The 18,514-nt window shown below is 41.3% G+C and overlaps 1 protein-coding gene across 10 annotated transcripts in view; it reads right to left on the reverse strand.

Moving 5' to 3' along the window:
• The window catches only part of CREM (cAMP responsive element modulator), a 41,041-nt gene extending 25,442 nt beyond the window's left edge, over window positions 1-15,599 (reverse strand). For 2 of the 10 annotated variants that reach the window (XM_059467229.1, XM_059467256.1), the window contains exons 1-4: window positions 15,405-15,481; window positions 10,459-10,571; window positions 9,800-9,917; window positions 2,233-2,379 (exon numbers count right to left, since the gene is read on the reverse strand). In XM_059467229.1, coding sequence (XP_059323212.1) covers window positions 2,233-2,379; window positions 9,800-9,917; window positions 10,459-10,499 — 306 coding nt within the window. In that variant the 5' untranslated portion in view covers window positions 10,500-10,571; window positions 15,405-15,481. Of the gene's footprint in view, window positions 1-2,232; window positions 2,380-9,799; window positions 9,918-10,458; window positions 10,572-15,404 lie in introns of those variants that run through there. The other 8 variants (XM_059467222.1, XM_059467238.1, XM_059467274.1 and 5 more) reach the window with 8 other exon arrangements.
• Window positions 15,600-18,514: the final 2,915 nt, after the last annotated feature.

Below are 18,514 nucleotides of genomic sequence, written 5' to 3' on the forward strand. Positions count from 1 at the left end.
GTCCTTACCTCAATTCATGAAACCCTTTGTTAAATTTTCCGTCCTCTGCCCAGCTGTAGCAGGGGAGGGGGTATGAACAACTTTAATGGGGGCCCGGAATTTTGGCCAGTGTCAAACCACTACAATGTGGAAGAGGACATTTTCTACAAGAAGTTTCAAAAGCTTTAATTTTCATCATGACAAAGAGAGAAAAGAACACTTCAGATCACTCTAACAGCAAACAACCATGTCCATACTGTTAACAAACAAACCATTTAGCTTTTTCCTGGACATCATTCAGATTTCGACTTTACCTATTTCAGCTTCATCTGCATTTGAACAAATTTAACTTCAAACTCATGTTAAGTCTTTCCAAGACCTGATACACTACAGGGAGGAGCAAGCAATAAGTCAAACAACAATTTAAATCTTCCTATAAGTAAAACAACATTTAACAAAACAATAAGGAATGCTATAAACGTATTTTTTCATCTAAAAAACAACAGCATTATGAGAAAAACTTCTGAGCACTTTCAGTTGAAAACGGCAGATGTTTGAGGGAGAGGTCATGCAAGCTTCAACACCAACCTTCAGCATACTTCTTGATTTCTTTTTTAAACTGATGTAATCTCCCAAGTTCCCCACTGTCTGGCAGAGACAAGGTAGAAGTTAAAGCCAAATGATCTGGAGGAAATTCCAGGTGGCAGGATAGTGTACTGAAAAGGATCACAGAAGGGCTGAACACCCTCTGTAATGGATTCTTCTACAGCATCTTCAAGGCCCCTTCTTATCCAGATGAAACCAAAGCAAAATCCTGGAACTAACTAGTCAGTATTAATTGGGACAAAACTTTCTTGTTTCTACCCCTTTGGGTAAGGGTGGACAGCCAGAGTTCACTCAATACAACAAATAGTTGACTTCCACTCCCCTAAGATGACACAGTAGCAGCTGGCAAGAGATCCCTGAGAAATTTCTCCTTCTGAGCTTTGAAAAAAGTCCTCTATCTTTGCATGTATGTCCTGACTACACTGACTAAAGGAAGAGAAACTGGGAATTGCTAATGTGCTTATTGAGAAAAGGTTACTCAGGAAAATTACAGTTAGAAAGAATTCCAATGAAAAAAAGTATTTACTTTGAATACTCTGTTCTGACTTGAAGTTTGATCAAATATTAGTACCTACCACACCTCCTTCCATAGTGATCTAGGGCTTCAAAACCTTGACGTCCCATCATCTACACCTACTGCTCAACAATAAAATATTCATTATCTGATCACAGTTTTATTATTTTTCTCAAATATAAATCCTACTTACACATGTCTTTTTGTCATTATACTGGAAATTTATTAAGAAGCCTCTACCATTAAAGATGGCTTCTCAAGACTGATAACACATGGCTTTTGCTTAATATGTTGCAATGGCCACAGGGAAAACCCTTTTCTCCTAACAGGGAGAGGTGTATCACCTTTCTTATCAGAAATAGCTATTGTATCTGCAAAAAGCAATTCAGCTGACATTTCTCAAACAGATTTCAATAAAACTAGTGCAGAAGCCTTCCCAGCTACAAAAAAAAAACACCAATGGGAGGCCAAGAAATTTCCAAAACACTGCAAATTCATTCTCTCTTGCCTTTTCTACTTTTTAAAAACTCTGAAAAGTCTTACATGTTTTGCACCAATCCCTGTCTTCTAGTTCCAGTAACTTTAAACACATGAACATTTGCCACATAAATGTGTGTTTTGAGGCTGTATTTTTGGTATCCACATCCACAAAAAGCAATATGAGATGCTCTAACAGGGTCTGATAGGGGCTCCAAACAAGGAACCACTTGATACAATATGCTTACTTCTACTAGGCTCAGACCCTTTCCAAAAATAAAATAGCAGATACTTCAATATTTATGAGTTCAGAGTCTCATTAGAAACACTAGGTTCATAGCATTTAATAGAAATTAAAAACTGCAGGATACACTGAAGTAAGGCCGTGTTATGACACAAATTTGCTATTGCGTAAGTTCAGACCCAAGTTCCAAGACAATTTCTTATAAGATAAACAGGAAGCATTAAGGAATTGCTACACAATGCTTGTAGAGCTGCTCCTGGTTGGATGTTTGCCACCTTTCCCCCTGCTGTTTCCTGTGCCATCTGAGTAAATCTTGCAGCACTGGTGGGAATGAAGAGAAACTGAAGATGGGCTGGGAAAAGAATTATGAGGTACCAAGTATTCATGAAAATGTAACAATAAAAAAGCTAACCTGAACAGCTTGCATGTGTGGTGACTGAATGACTGAGGGCTGTGTGGCTTGAATGACACCCTGGACATGAACAGTTTGACCAGAAGGCAACTGCACTAGAGTTACAGCTGGAGATCCTCTTCCAGCACTGGAAGCAGCTACAGAGACCTGCAAAAATTACAATCATCATGTTTAAGATGCCTTAAGACTTCAGTAAATGCTTTTAGCAGTGATAGCTAAAACAGACTGATTTTGTTGCCACATCTAAAAAAGCTCAGATGTATATAATTATCACACACAAAAATAAATTCTTTTACTAGTAAAAGTGCTAAAGACATCTTTATCTTTCCAAATGGTCAGGAAAGCTTAAAACTGTAGCCTAACAAACTGCAATTATTTGTTTTTTTCTCTCCAGAGACTTTGTATTTTCCTTTCAATCAAAAAAACCCAACCCTCAGCCATCACACACCAGATCTGCTGTTGCCAGCATGAAGGTTAGGAAGAACCTCCAGAAATGTAACAAAACCCACACATATTACTGGAGTGGAATGTCACTGCAATAACATAAAGGGCAGACTTAGGAAGAAAAAAATTATTAGGTAAGAAGTTATGCTTTTTGGATGGATGTCTCAAAAGACATGAGAATTCTTCAGATAGTGAAAAACCATCCTGTTAAATAAAGCCATAGAAGGATTTGTAAACTCATTTAGTTTAACGGACTCTGTTATATATAATTTTATGTATCAAGAAAAGGAGAGCTGGAGTGTATCAGTGCTTCAAACAACAACAAAAATAAAGAACAGCTGAATCTTCTCCAAGCCTAGCACAGCCATAGAACAGCTTTCCCCAGCCTGTGACTCTCAACCCTCAGTGCTGAGGACTAATGGGCTGAGAAACAGCTTTACACCTATGGGCTAAGAAATAGTTCAATATTTGTGCTTTTACTGTTAAATCTATTAACAGAAACAAGCAGTGATGCAAAGGGAAAACACTGTGATTGATCTCAATTTATGTGATGAAATATCTCTAAACTCGGAAAAGGAAAACAATGGCAAACATAAACTATATAATAAAAAGAAATGTTGTGGTTTTCAATTAAACTGCACTGAAAAGTCTTATTTCTACATTCTGCACACTCAACAATAAAATCAGACTCAAATATAAAATTGTTATTATTCCCTTCCTAGCTTTGTTCACAGCTCCAAAGGTAACTGCTATGAGCAGTAACCATAAAATGAGATGAGAGTAAGAAGAAAAACATGAAGAATGGTGCATATAAAAAAAAATTAAAGAAACTTTTGTAATTTTTACATATTTACACTGAGGTGTTTTTTTTAATCCAAATATAAAAGCAGTTTTCATTCCTGATCCATAAGATACTGCTTGTCTAGGAAATAATTCCCTTCTTAAATAAACAATTTTAACTACTATTAAGAGGCACTGCTATCAAAAAGTCATGATGTTGGTTCAAATTACCTTGCAGAAATAATGTTTCTCGGAAACAAAGACAGGATCTCGTCAACATTCACTATGCAATTGTTCAGTGTTGTAGGAAACTGAACCACTTTTCAGAAAACAGAACAATTGAGGGCATTTTTAACTCTGAAATGAGTTCCTTAAATTATTCCTTAAATGGCATGAAATAGTAACAGGGAAATAGGACATACAAACCTTCTTCCCAATCTATTCAACAAATATTAATATTACGAGAAATTTCTCAGAAATAGATATTTGAGATTAAGCTCCAGAAAGTCTCAAAGATATGAAGCTTCCAAAGCTTACATCCTAAAGCCCAGCTTCAAGCAGTGATCACAGAGCAGTCTAAATGTTTACATTGCATGCTAACTTTTCAAAACATTATAAAGGCAATTTCACCAAACCTTTCCATTTAGTGTTCTCTGTGTGAGAATTGCCATTTGATACAATACTCAGCAGGTCAGAAAGAACTTTCTGAGTACAGCCATAAAACAGTAAAAGGTGAACAGTTTAAAAGTTTCTTTTTGGTACACAATGGGTCCGTCACACATAATCAGGAAATAATCCAGTACTTGAGATTAAGAAAGTACACTCATTTTAAAGCTCCTTATTCAGTACAACCCCACAGGGAAAAAAAAAAGACAACTTGATTCAGCTAATACTCTTTTGGACTAAAGTTTAAAGGAGAAATTGTTTTGTTTCCATTAATTCAGATAAGAGATTAAAAAGGGGTTTAAGTGCTAAGGGAAGAGGAGATGGTAGTATTATAAAATTTTCAAGGCTCATATTCTGCATCTCTTTTATAAATATTAGAAATTATTATTAGAATTTTGATTCAGATTTCCCTTTACACTTTTCAAGCTGAATATTCCTGTGTGAACTGACACACTAGGACATTTTCATGCTATCATGCATAAATCCTGACTGAAATAGACCTGGCAAAGAAATTTCTTTCCAACATCAGTGATGAGCAATGCTACCTTTAACATCATTACTTCAAGGACTGGCACAGCAACTGAAAACAATCCACAAAGGCAAGTCAGGGACACAGAGGCTGAGGGGAAGCTTAACACATTCTATGGGTTCTGTGCTCCTAGGCATGCAATACTCACATCCAATAGCTTCAATAAATATCAACCATGCAACCCATAATAGCAGTATGGTCCCATATTTCAGGTATTTGGAAATGTAAGTGTTCCCTCTTCTATGTGGGGAGAGAAAAGTAGCCAGCAAGAATGACCAGGTACTACCTTGCTACTGAGGCACACACTCTTGCAGAGAAAGAGGCTGCCCACCATTTATCTCACTTCAAGATACATGGTCCATCTGAACAGTTATCCTGGATATCCTGTCAATGCCAGATATCCTTTCCCTGCCAAGTACTGGAGAGGTTACCTTCACATTCAACCCCTCATACCCTCAACACTGCCAAATGCAGAACTCAGGACACAGGCCCATCTGATTTCTGCCCCTGCTGCAGACTCCAAGTACTACAAGGACTCTAGAAGTTAAGTGAAAAGCAATTCTGGAAAAGGAAAAGCCAAGGCAAATCCACGCTGGATTTAACAAAAGAACAAAGGATCTGCCACATTTGGGCACCGAGTACCATCTATGAGGAAAAGCTGGAGACAGATGTTTTGATCAATTCCAAAGCCACAGCCAAAACAGCAGCACCTACTTTCAAGGAAAATAAGGTTAGGCTGACTCCAGACATTTGGTCACCATATGCTTCAAGGAAGCACGAAATGATGAAACATCTGCATGTTTATAATCCTCTAACATCAACTTTGCTAAATGGCCAGCATTTGCATTTGGCAGGCTGGTTTAGAGCCTTGCTTACAACAGCCTAGCAAACCCCCACAGTCTCAATCTCCAGGGAGTAAGATTTAACACTGTTTGATATCAAAAGCCCACAAGGACAACCCCCCAAAGTGCTAAACTTGAACGATCCCAGCTTGCAATAGGTACTCACTCCAGGCTCTGAAAACCTCCCTGAAAATCTCCCAATGCTCACTGACAGCAGTTCTCACACTGTAAACCCTGACATATGTCTAATTCAGGGCCAGCACCAAGAGGCCAACAGATGGTATCTCAGACAAGGTCAGCAGACAGCCCTACTGATAGACAACATGACAAGGTTAACAAAAAGTGAATCAAAGAGCAGCCCATCAAGATGTAGGATTAAAGAAAAAAGAAAACACAACTGAAAGTGTTTTTATCAAACCTGAGAAGGGCTAAAGTACATTGATCTTACATTGTTATAGTTACATTTAGGGTAGCTGAGCACACAGCAACACAGACTGGCTTCTAGAAATCCTGAAAAAGGAACACCTAATTTCTCTCTGAATACCATTGCAGATTTAAATCTTCCAAGATGTAAGTTGGACTACCATCAACACTATCAGAATATTCCAATACAATTTTACTTCCTTGTAAGTACAGCTCTATATATAGCAACAGATGATCTGGGCATGTGAGACAACCATGGAGCTCATCTCAAAACAGGTTGAGAAATTTTCCATCTCAGACCTCTGCTCTTGCCTCAAAGACATCAAGCTTTGTACAGGTGTTGGGCACATCTTCAACAGTTTCTAAAGACAGCCACCAATAATTTTACTTTCTTACCTATTTATTCTGGTAGCTGGATCAGAAAAATATTACCATGTCAATGATTCAACTGGCTAAAAGTGACAGATGCAAGAAATGCAACTAGAAACTGATTCTACAGTACAACATTTCATTTTGAAAACAACCATTTAATGGACAAAAAGTGCATCTCATCTTTGCTAGTTTCAAATTCACTTATTTGTGCTTTAGTAGGAAAAGTAACTCTACTTTCAGCAGCAAAAAATCGCAGGAGAATACAGCAATAACTATGACACAAGTGAAAAAAATTGCAAACACTATTTATTCCTCTACAAATAATGTACAGTAGGTCCTTTGTAGCATTGGAGGTCATCCCATCACACCATAGTGCTCCAGCCCGCACATTCTTAATGTCTCCTCTCTCTCCCAACAGAGGAGACATTAAAATCTTCAGCACAAAACAATCTCTAAAGATTATCATCTTCTGAAGTATTTGGTTCATCCTTTTAAAACTAAATGGCAGGTATTTCTTTAAAAAGCCTATAGAGGAGGGGAAAATAAGTCAGCTGCCCCCCAAGAAGAAGAAAAAAAAGGATGTCCGCCTCCTATGTAGATGTATCCCTCGGCATTTTACTAGTCACTCCCTGGCCAAGGCCATAATTCAATTCAATATCAAGCACATTAAAAACCATTACAACATTCCATCTGGACATAAAAACTCCACCTGTTTTACTGGAAGGGCAGTCACCTGCTGGGACAGATGCCCAGAGAGGTGCTAGAGACTCCATCCTTGGAGACATTTACATCCCAGGCAGACACAGTTCTGGCTGACACTGCTTGCACAGGCAGGTCAGACTAGATAATCTTAAAAGGCTCCTCCCAAGCTTGACCCTTCTACAATTATTTCTTTGATAATACACAGAAAACCCCAAATTAAAAGACAGTGTATTAAAATGGTTTACTTCTGACTGACCAAAACCAAGGTTGAGCAAATATTTTGTGAGAAAAACACAAACAAAGCTGCCATCTCCCCACTCCCTTGGAGATATTTGAAAAGGAGCCCTCAGTTTCAGTGACCAGGCATTTTTGCTCTCAGTAAGAATCAAGTCATTCTTTTCTACTATTTCTGCATATTTGCAACAAAATTAGTAGGAGGGAAAACTGGAAGTTGGCACAAGATGCTTCAGTCACCTGCAGTAGCTGACATCTCTTAACTGCACTCCTACACAGGACAAAGAGGGATAAGAGTTCTCTGCTCCTCTGTAATAGTCAAAATACACAGGCACAGCCATGAATTCCTCAGAAACACACAAACTTCCCATGTGGACCACCACAAATCCAGTCAGATGTCCCATACAGGGGCCTCCAGTGGGCTTTGTCCCTCAACACCCAGGCCCAGCTCTCCATGACAAAGCTCCTCACCTTCCAAGCCAGCCAGGTAGGAACACAGGCTAAGAAAATCCTACTCATCTTAAACCAAAGCAGTGTCTCAAAAGGCCTGGCAGCAGCAAGTGCTCTGTCTGGGCAGCTTCACCACAACAAATGCTGGGGGCACAGCAGCCTGAAGGACTGAGAGTGTGTGAGGGCTGCAGGCCCCGGGAGGCAGCGGCTGAGGAGATGCGCACAGGCCCAGAGCCCAGGAGAGGGATGGCAGCACCAACCCTGCTTGTCTGGGAGCCCAAACCCTCATAGAGGGACAGCAGCATCAACCCTGCTTGTCTGGGAGCCCAAACCCTCATAGAGGGACAGCAGCATCAACCCTGCTTGTCTGGGAGCCCAAACCCTCAGAGAGGGATGGCAGCACCAACCCCGCTTGTCTGGGAGCCTGACAGGGACAGCAGCACCAACCCTGCTTGTCTGAGAGCCCAAACCCTTAGAGAGGGATGGCAGTACCAACCCTGCTTGTCTGAGAGCCTGACAGGGACAGCAGCACCAACCCCGCTTGTCTGGGAGCCCAAACCCTGAGAGAAGGATGGCAGCACCAATCCTGCTTGTCTGGGAGCCCACACCCTCAGAGAGGGACAGCAGCACCAACCCTGCCTGTCTGGGAGCCTGACAGGGACAGCAGCTCCAGCCACACGTGCTAAGCAGCTCTGCCAGCTCCAGGACAGCTCTCTGAGCCATCCGACCAAAAACAGTCTGTTTCCAGACTGTTACACCCAGCCTTCAAACTGAGGTGCAAGTTTTGGTTCAGTGTTAATTGAAGGAGATTCATCAATATTTCAGAGTTACTCATTTTAACTGTAAGGTATGAGACCCATACCCCCTACAGCTGAACCTTCACACACAGTACTCAAGCATTAAAAACAGACAAACATAAAAGTGTTATACACTGCACAATATAGGAGTGCAAAAACTCTCCTGCAGCATTAGGGACACCTTTGGATCAACACTAAAAATCCCAAGTGACAGAATTCACAGCTGTCTTCTCCAGAGACTGCTGCACAAGCCAATAAATTTTACGTATCAACCATCCTATGAAAATTTGAGCAGAACTACTAAAGAAGAAATGAGAGGATGACATCAACAGAGCAAATCAAATAAAATTCTTAAAGAAAAAAAAAAGAAAAAGCTGAACAAGCAATATTCCCAATGCTGCATGCATCAAAACCAACAAAAAAAGGTTGATAAACATTTTGCAGTCTACTTTGTGCCCGAAGATCTGACAAAAAAGCAGCTGCTTTCAGTTTTAAAAATGTACCTATAATGTAAATCAAGTATCTAACATAACAAATACATGGCATCAAATCTTAGTAAATAACTTCTAATGATGAAAAAATTTGGTAAGACGTTTTTTAAAATAATTTATTTTATTTAACAAAGGGCTTTTGAAAATCCTTTTAAATGGTCCATACACTTTTCTGAAGCTATAAATCTAAATACTGTCAGAACACTATTCCTCTCAAGTGTTGAGTATTACAGTACATATTTTTAATGTTTGAGAATTGTTACTATATAATCTTCTATCCATTAACAACTAAACAATAATCCATAGAAAACATGTAATGTATACTTTTAGAAGTCCAGACTGGATACACAGGGATGAAACAAAACAAGCACACATTAAAAATGTACTTGCAATTAGATTAAATAGATTCTGTACAAAAACTGGAACTAGGAAAGAACCATGGCTATTTTTATTCATGTTTCTACTTTTGTTATACAACACATCTTCAAGATACACAAACTGTTTAGATATGTTTGATCTTGTAGCCACCTCAATTCCTTAAGACTGTATCCCATCTCTATAACAATCGCCCTGTGAAAGAAAAAACCCTCTTTGTCTACTGATGACTCTTGTCTGAAAGGGCTCCTAAAAATGTTACTTTCTAACAGACCTGATGTTATATTAGTCCTTTGTTAACTATTGAAGGCATATTTTCCAGTATACCTTTGTTATATTTTTCCTATTTAATACCAAGACTGATAAAACATGAGAATACCATAAAAATTGATTGTTTAAAAATCGTAGCAGCTCTGAATATCACTTCATTGATTCTTCTCATCTTTCTACACTTCAACTTACCTCAGATCCTGAGGAAATCTGATTCTGGCCTGGCTGATTCTGAAGGTGACCAGCACTTCTCTCTGTCAGAGAATCCACTGCATTGTCATCCTGTTCAACCATTTCCATGGTCATCAGTCTAAAAGTAAGTACATACATATTTAAATAACTCAATACAGGGAGGTATATCAGGCAGCTAGGGAAAATAATTCCAAACTATATTTGCAGCAGACAGAAAATAAATATATTTCTGTCAAAATGAAATCCTTTCTTCATTCCCCCATATTAAAACATTCACTCATATAGCCAGGAGCTCTAAAACAAGTATTTTGGGAAGTTGCAGGGAGAGGCAGTTCTGGAGATGGCTCTCAGGGAGGGACAAGCAGAGTGCCAGGGTCCCATGCAGTGCTGGCAGTGCTGCCCACAGAAGGTCCCTTCAGCCTCATGGGCTGCTACAGCCCTCTTGAACCTATTCCCTGCTGGCATCTACACTTGAATTGTCTGTGAACTACTCATGGCTCAGGAGCCACAGCAATTCTTCTCACTTTATAGGTTTAAAAGTAGGATAGATTTTATTGAAAACTAAGAACTTGCTGACCCTCATTTTAAAGTAAGAGTTTAAACTTTGTAGAGAAAACTTCCAAATCTGCTACATATCTGCTATATAAAAATGCAATTACCTGACAGCTCCTTTTCGATATTTCTTGGCACACTTAGTCATAACGGAAGGTGTGAGTTTTAAAACAAGAGCTTGGATCTCTTCGGCTCCCTTTCTCTCCTACCAAACCCTGCACTGAAGGTGCAACATTGAACAGGTGATGTCAAACATTGCCATGGCAACAGGTCAGTTTACAAACAGAACAGAGACAGGACAGGGTCAGGCAGAGGCAGGCAGGGCGCCCTGCAGGCACGCTCCCACCTACACCCTGCTTACACAACACTGACAGCCTCAAAAGGAAGACATGATATTAGTGAGAGATTTAACAGGCAGCAAATCTTGGTTCCCCAGGTTCAGTTTCTGTAACTAGGGGATGACAAGCCTGAGGCCAAAGTTCAATTATTTCTGATAGCTACTCTGGTTTCTTCTCAGGACTTCAACTGAGAGACACAAGAGGCAGGCAAGGACTGCTACCCACCTGACTCTGAGGCTCTGGAATTTAGTCTCTGTTACATTAAATCAAATTAAATGTGAACCAAACTCCTTTTGTGGCACTATTTTATAGAACATTCCACAGTCTTTGGAAAGAACAATTTTTATTAGTTTTATAAAAATCAAAATTTTGCCCAAAATAAAGGCATGAAAATATGAAAAGATAACCAGTCAACTGATGTAGAGAAGCATATTTCTAGCTTATATGCCTCAAATGGTACTCTACTGACCAGATTTAACAGTACTATAGCTAATGGTAGTGAAGCTGCAAAACAATTTAACATTTTATGGGTTAACATAAGTATTTCTGCTCAGGGAAGTTACATACCCTATGCCAGTACCAATTCAGATTAGAGTCATAGGGAGCTATTTGACAACTAAAATTTTTCTACATTTTTCTCTTGCTAGTTACCACTAATTACCTTTTTGTTTAGATGCAATCTAATTAAATATCTACTGAAATTTACCAAAGTCTACCAGCTCTGGGGAAAATGTTTTCATCAACTTTTCACCATAATTTTCTATAAGATGTTACCTAATTATAATATTCTGGTTTTATACATGTGCAATATAATAACAAAAATAAAGCAGGGCAGAAAAGTTCTTCCTTTGCAAACTAGGGCCACCCATAAAGTCTCAAATATGAAAGGTTTATGTGGTTCATGTAAGAATAAGCTTCAGAATAGATCAGACACCAAGGAAGAATAAATAATGCCTAGGTACTGGCAACATATTCATTGTAATCTCTTCCTAAAGATGGGAATATAGCCAGAATTAATTCACTTTATGAAGGCCCTGAAGTATTTTTGTATCCAGAGCCATCTGTCACAGAAAACCTATTGTTGAAAAAAACCACAAAAAACCAACAACAAACAACAAAAAACCCGAGGACTGTTATTCCCACTGAGTGCATTTCATAGAAATTTTACACAGAAAGTGTCAGTTTTCATCTTGGAAAAAATGTAGTTCCTGGTTTTTAGCTTAATTTCTCACTGACTGCAGAACAGTATAAAAATGTATTTACTTCTACTTTATCAGGATTTTTCTCCCCAAGACCTTTCATTTGCAGTGCTGCGGTACGTTAGCAAAAAGCTACAAAAAGAGCATCGGTGCAGCAGGAAATCTAACAAAGTTATTCCTCATATTTTGCAAAAAGCAGTTCAGAGAAAGGGGTGTACTTTTTGATTATTTATCTTTAGTTAGAAAAACAACAGCAAGAATGATACATATCAGTGGAGTGACAAATATAATTAAGATTTATGATATACTTGGAAAACTCCAGAATTTATATAGATTTTCCATCTATAATTGTGTATATTCTGACTCTCAATACAAATGATTGCTTAATTGATATATTTAGTAGGGTGGAGTAAAGTCCGAAAATTTGACTGCCATAAAATGCAATCACTACTCTGAAACACAGTAAAATACTTTTCCTAGATAAGCTCAAACCTGCTTCTTTTTGACAACCTCTGTGACCAAATAGTGACTTGACTTAAAACAACATCCAAATATAAAGATCCACTCACAGCCTAAAAAAAAACAAAACAAAAATAATGAAGTATATGAGTAATTTTAAAAGATACACGAGCTATCTCAGCATAACACTTCAGTGAGAACCATGACTTCAGACAAACCAGCACATGAGTATCCCAGTGCAGACGTGTTCCAAGATCAGGAGTGACAGACACAAGCATGGGATCCCTGAGCTGCAGGATCAGGCCAGCTGCAGTCATTTGAGCCTGCAGGGCCAGCGGTGGCACAGCCACTCTGAGCTCTGCCACTGCCTGTGGGCTTGTGCACAGGCACGCCAAGGAACTCCTGAATTTCACACTGGGCTGTCACTGTCTTCAGAGCACTTTTATAACCTCAGTTGTACAGGGGTTTTATTTCCTGTACTACATATCATGTCAACATGAATACATCAAACTTTTTAATACATACTAAGAAAAAATACTGAGCAATACTATAACTACGCTTTTTTTAAAACACCAGCAATACAGACTGTGGCATGAAACTGTTACTAATCCAATCCAGAAAACAGTTTCCATGCATTTCACACTCAACCAGTCTGCATTGCGAGCAAATTCCAACATACTCATTGCTTTTAAGTTTCCAAGAAAGAAAAAAAGAATTTTCTGCCAAGCCCTTAAAATCCTTTATAAAAGTCTATAGTAGGAGTACATATCACACTTAAAAGTTTACATAACCTTCCTTCTGTTTTTAAAGGAAAAGTTAGCAAATAGTTTAAAGTAAGTGGTCTTGGGTCCTGTTTAAAATTATGTTTTTCTTCATTGTATGACTCATTATATACACCTTTTAGTCTTATACTCAGTATTAATACATTTTTCCTTATATTTTTTATCTTAGCTACTTACAAAGACTGAACAATAATTTTAAATACTAGTCTGGATTTTTAAATTAATAAACAAGTTACACCTCTGCACACACATAAAAATGGGACAAAAATGGTTTTGCATAATGAAGCAAAGATACCTGCTTCTTCCTACAATATTGGAAAGAGATCTTCAGCATCTGGGAGGAAGTTTAACTCTCACCAAACTTGGAACATTTCAATGTATGTAAGTACATGTTTACTGTAGTCACTGAGACTAATGGACAGCAGGTGAGTGGTCAGTAGCACTGACAAATACTGATTAAGAATACTGATTACTAATCAGATAAACACTGATTAAGGTGATGCATACATTACACATCAAAAGCTTCTTCTACTGTGATCAGATGAACCACCCCTGACAGGAGAAATCTGACAATTGGAATCAGCTAGAGGAAAACAGGAAGTTTTTCCTAGAAAATTAAAAGCAATTTACAGCTAAAGGTGTAAATTCTTTATATTTTTGCCCATAGGTAAGAGATGAAGGATAGCACCCCTAGCAAGACACATTCCTTTGCAATAAAGATCACAGGAATCCTTTAACTCCTCCCAGTACTGCTGTTTGTCTGCATATCAACATAATATTTAATGTCTATTGGTGAAATTATACTGCAAAAGCAGATTGCTAAAGTATTTGCATATTGCTAAAGTATTTTGGAAGTGTGTGACTGTCTAAATAAATACCCAGAGGCATTTTTAAAAACAACTTTTTTATTTCAACCATCCTTTATACATCAGGGACTGCTTACAAATGTGGTTTGATACAAAGGAAATCAGTCGTAAGAGGCTAAAAATTATGTTTCAGCCCTTGTTCCAAATTTCTTTGAAGGCTTTTATTCACAGGGGAGTTACTAGAAAGCAAGAATGTGAATTTACAAACACCTGTTCTGCATTTATTGATGACCCCACAGTGAGTGTGGAAACTCTCAGAATACACTTGTTTCAGACACTGTGTTTTGTATCAGCTCTGTTATAACTGTTTAGCACCCTGGTGCCATGAAGGACACCAGTGAATAGGTGATCACAGAAGTCAGTCAAGTAAAATGTGCAACAGTAAACAGACCCAATTTTGAAGTGCAAACTTTCAGTTTTCAGTACCACCAGAAGCTTCATCACTAAGGTTTCAGCGTCTCCTACATTCTTATTCCCCTATTTTCTTCCCTGAACACCTCAGCTAAACCCGAACCCCCAAAATCTGCAAACCGCAACGTGCCATTACTGTGAGCATAGGCAATGCTACCTGGCCCCTCGGCACCTGCCAGCCCATCCATGCTGACAGCGCAGGGCAGAGCCGATAAGAAGAGGAACTGAACCTGATGTGAGCGGACACACGGCCCCCTCCAGGCAGGCCAGAGATCAGTCCAGCATCAGTCCCCGTGGAATCACCTACATGCGGCTGCACTCAGCCCTAAAACTGATGCTATCACAGCAGTAGGGGACGCAGACAAAAGTTTCAAGCAAGACTTCGGACTCACAAAACCCACTGTGATCCCTCCCCACCTGTTCTGACCCAGCTCCGAAAGCTCTGTGGGCAAGGTTATAACCGGGAGTAACGGACTGAGGGGCAAACGCCACCGGGCACCCTCGCTCCCCTCGGCCGGGGCGAGACGCCAGGAGGGGCCGTCCGGGGTGCTGTGCCCGCAGCGGGCAGGCGCTGCCCCGCTCCGAGCCGCATCGCCGGGCGAGCCGAGCCGGTGGCCCGAGCAAGTGCTGGAGCCACCGCCTGCCGGGGCCCGGCGAATGCCGTAGCTCCCGGGCCGCAGCGAAGCCGGCGCTCCGGCAGCCCCTCCGGAATTCCCGGGATGCGCAGCCGCCTCGGGGCCGCCCCACAGCGCCGAGCGGGCTCCGCGCGGCCGTCCCTGAGCGCAGCGCGCTCCCGGCTGCCGACGGGGACGCGCCCCCGCCGCCTCCCGCGCGCTCCCGCGGCGGGGCTGAGCCAAGCGCGGCACAGCGCCCCCCGCCTGCCCTGCCCGTGCCTGCCGTGCCCGCCGCGCCGCCCGCTGCCCTCCGCGCTGCCCCGCTCCCGGCCCGCGGGGGGTCGGGCTGCGCGCACACGTGTCCCCGCCCCCTCCCGCACTCACCCGCCGCCCTGTACGTGCTGCCCCCGTCACAGGGGGTGGGGGGGACCGGGCCGGGCGGAGCCGCACGTCGTCCTCACGTCAGCGCTGATGCAGCCGCGCCGCCGCGGGGGCGCCGAGGAAATGGCGTCTGTGGGGCCTCCCAGCGCCAGCGGCCGCGGCGGGAGGCGGAGCCGCGCGCGGGCGGCGGCGCCGGGCGGCCGCGGGGCGCAACGGCCGCGGCGCTGACCAACCGCCGCCGCGGGGCCCCCGCCGGCACCGCCCATTGGCCGGGGCGGGACGCGGCGCGGTGCGGGCGGGGCGGCCCCGCGCTGCCGGGGGCGGGGGCGGCCGGTAACAGCCGGGGCGGCCGCGGGCCCGCCGCGCTCCCTGTGCCGCGCTCCGGGTGTGCGATAGCGGGGCGGTGCCGGCCGGGCCCCGCCGATAAGGGCGGTTGGCTGGGCTCCCCCGCAGGTTCCGGCCCCGGCTGTCCCTGCACTGACCTAGGGAAGGGACGCGGCACAACCCCCGGTTGTCCCCTGGGCGGTGCCGGAGCCCTGAGGGACACGGGAACCTGCCCGGAGGCCGCCCCGCCGAGCTGCTGCCCGCAGGTTGTTTTGTAATTCTGCTTAGTAAAAGCACGTTCTTTACATCAATCATTCATGGTATGACATAGTATTTTACATTTATTTAGCTAAGTAAATCAGAAATTGCCAGGGGGCAACAAGCGGGAGCGACGTGCTCGTTTCCCCGCTCGCTTCCACGGGATTGCGTGCAGATACCCTGAGTCATGCTGGGTTTGTGCTCTAGGTGTGAGCGCGTCATTTGCCGGAAGCGCAGGGCCCGCCGGCTCAGGGTTAATAATGTTAAATACAATAAACGCGTAAGCCATAAACTTTGTTACTATGGGTGTTTGAACATCGTATGTCTTATTGCTGATCAGTATTTTACAAAGTAGTGTTACAAGGGATAATACTGCAGTAAAGTTTAAATTGCATGTGTATACATCGCTACACATATATTCTGAAGTTATGTAATGTATTTACCCATTTTTATGGTTTAGGTCCTTTTTTTTTTTTTCTTGTGAGAATCTGCTCAGTGTGCTAAATAAACATGAAAAACCTAAGTTAATTTCACATAACTCATTGTGATTGAAGAATTGGAGGATGTGTGTGTCAGGATTGGTGATAGGTCCACACAGGTCAAACGCTCAGTCTTATTCATGGCATAGAGAGAACCTGCGTATTGATTTCCTGTGTTTTTTAAAAAAACAAATAACTCTTATCTCTGACTTCATAAGAGATGACTCATATTTATTTGCAAAGGTTTTGTCTTTGAGCGTTTAGTTCTTTAATTTGCTTCACAGGACTTAACACAGCTATCTAAATTGCAATCTAGTGGAAAAAATACAGAATCTTCAATTATCACTATTGCTTGTGCAAGTTTTCGGTTTTCATTCTACATTTCCTTTGTTGAAATATCAAACACCCCCTTCCTGTTTTGAGTTCTGTTTCCCTCCCTTTGTTGCATATATATTATGTGTCTGTTCTGGGTTTTTAAATAGGAGTTTCTCTTCCCATAATTAATTCTGCTTTAAGATCTCACCCATTACGTACACTATTCTTATGCTCATTCATTAAAGATATGTTTTCTTTTGTCAATTAAAAATATTTGTTGGAATAGTAAGATAATCAAATGAACAGGCAAGTGTTAAACTACTGAGAATTACTCTGCTGAAACCTTTGAAAGAAATTCCAGTTTTGCCTTGTATACTCAAAAAGCCAGAAATGGTTCTTAGGGTATTAGCAGCACCTCAAAAATATTTTTGAAGGTAGAAGTCTTAGTACAAACAGGAAGAAATTTCAAATGAGAGTGTTAAATAATGGAAACCACTGGAGTGTGTTACCTGTAAACAAACTGAGACTTTCCATGAACTCTTAGGGCCTGGATTTGGACAAACAGTTATTTTTTATTAGTTTTCAAGTAAGCCATAAATGCTTTGAAATGTTTAACTAAGAATTTATTACTATTTTATACCACTTCTCTCGTAATGAAGTGTATCAGAGATCTAAGAGGCAGAGGGCCTTAGACCTTGGTGATACAAAGATGACTGACCAGATTTGGCTCTTGATGCAGCTCTCTGATGCTGGGGGGCTGGAAAAGGAAGGGAATGACAAGGGCCTTGTGTTGTGCTCTTACTGCAGCAGGGCTGGGGTACCGTGTTTGGTACCTGAGGCCAGACCAACCTGTGCCACAAAAGTGCTCAGTTTGACTAAAAACAGTTCTCCTTAAATTGGGATCAATGCCTGATGTGAATCCATTTAATTTCAAATGCTGAGACCAAAAGCAATCCATAAGAAAGCCTGACAAGTCAGAATTTGTTATGATTTTCATCATTTATGGAAGAACATAAACTTGAAATCCAGACTCTTTGCTGCTGTCACAATGACTGCCTGAGACACCTTTTCTCTCTAACTCAAAATGTCCATTGTTGTTTTTTTAAGTTTCTTTCAGCCTGGATCAATTCTTAAGTCTGATCCACTGCACCATGCCACAGAGAGAAGTAGGACCTTAACCAGGGAGGGTAATAGATGAACAGGGGGTTGGAGCAACTTCATTTGGAACCAAAAAGAAACATGGTGCTCTTTGCAGAGAACTGAAATATTTCACCAGTGCACATTACATCAGTAGGAGTGCTATCTCTGTAATTTTCAGACAGCTGATTCTACATATGGATCTCACAGCTATCTTTTAAATAGATTTTTAAGGGGATTGAAAGAATTTTGTGCATTTCAATTCTAGTCTCATGAAACACCTATTTAGTTTTCTTGTAAAAAAGTTCATGGTTTGTCTTGGCATAAACAACAAAATGGATATGCTACCTAGCTTGGTTGTCTATTTCTCTTTAATTAGAATCCAGACATCTGAAGATAATGCAGGTAAAACAGACAGAAAAATAGACTGGTATCCTATTGGAAATAATGGTGATACTTACTGATTAATAATTTCATCACAGGTCTCCTCATGGACCACTCCAATTTCAGCTGATTGTTGAATATTCCTACCTCTACTCTTTCATTGCCTGCAAGGAAATAGAGGGACAAGTGCAGAACTTGCAGCATGTCACAGGAAAG

Source organism: Ammospiza nelsoni, chromosome 1, assembly GCF_027579445.1.
Source record: "Ammospiza nelsoni isolate bAmmNel1 chromosome 1, bAmmNel1.pri, whole genome shotgun sequence".
Lineage (NCBI taxonomy): Eukaryota > Metazoa > Chordata > Aves > Passeriformes > Passerellidae > Ammospiza > Ammospiza nelsoni.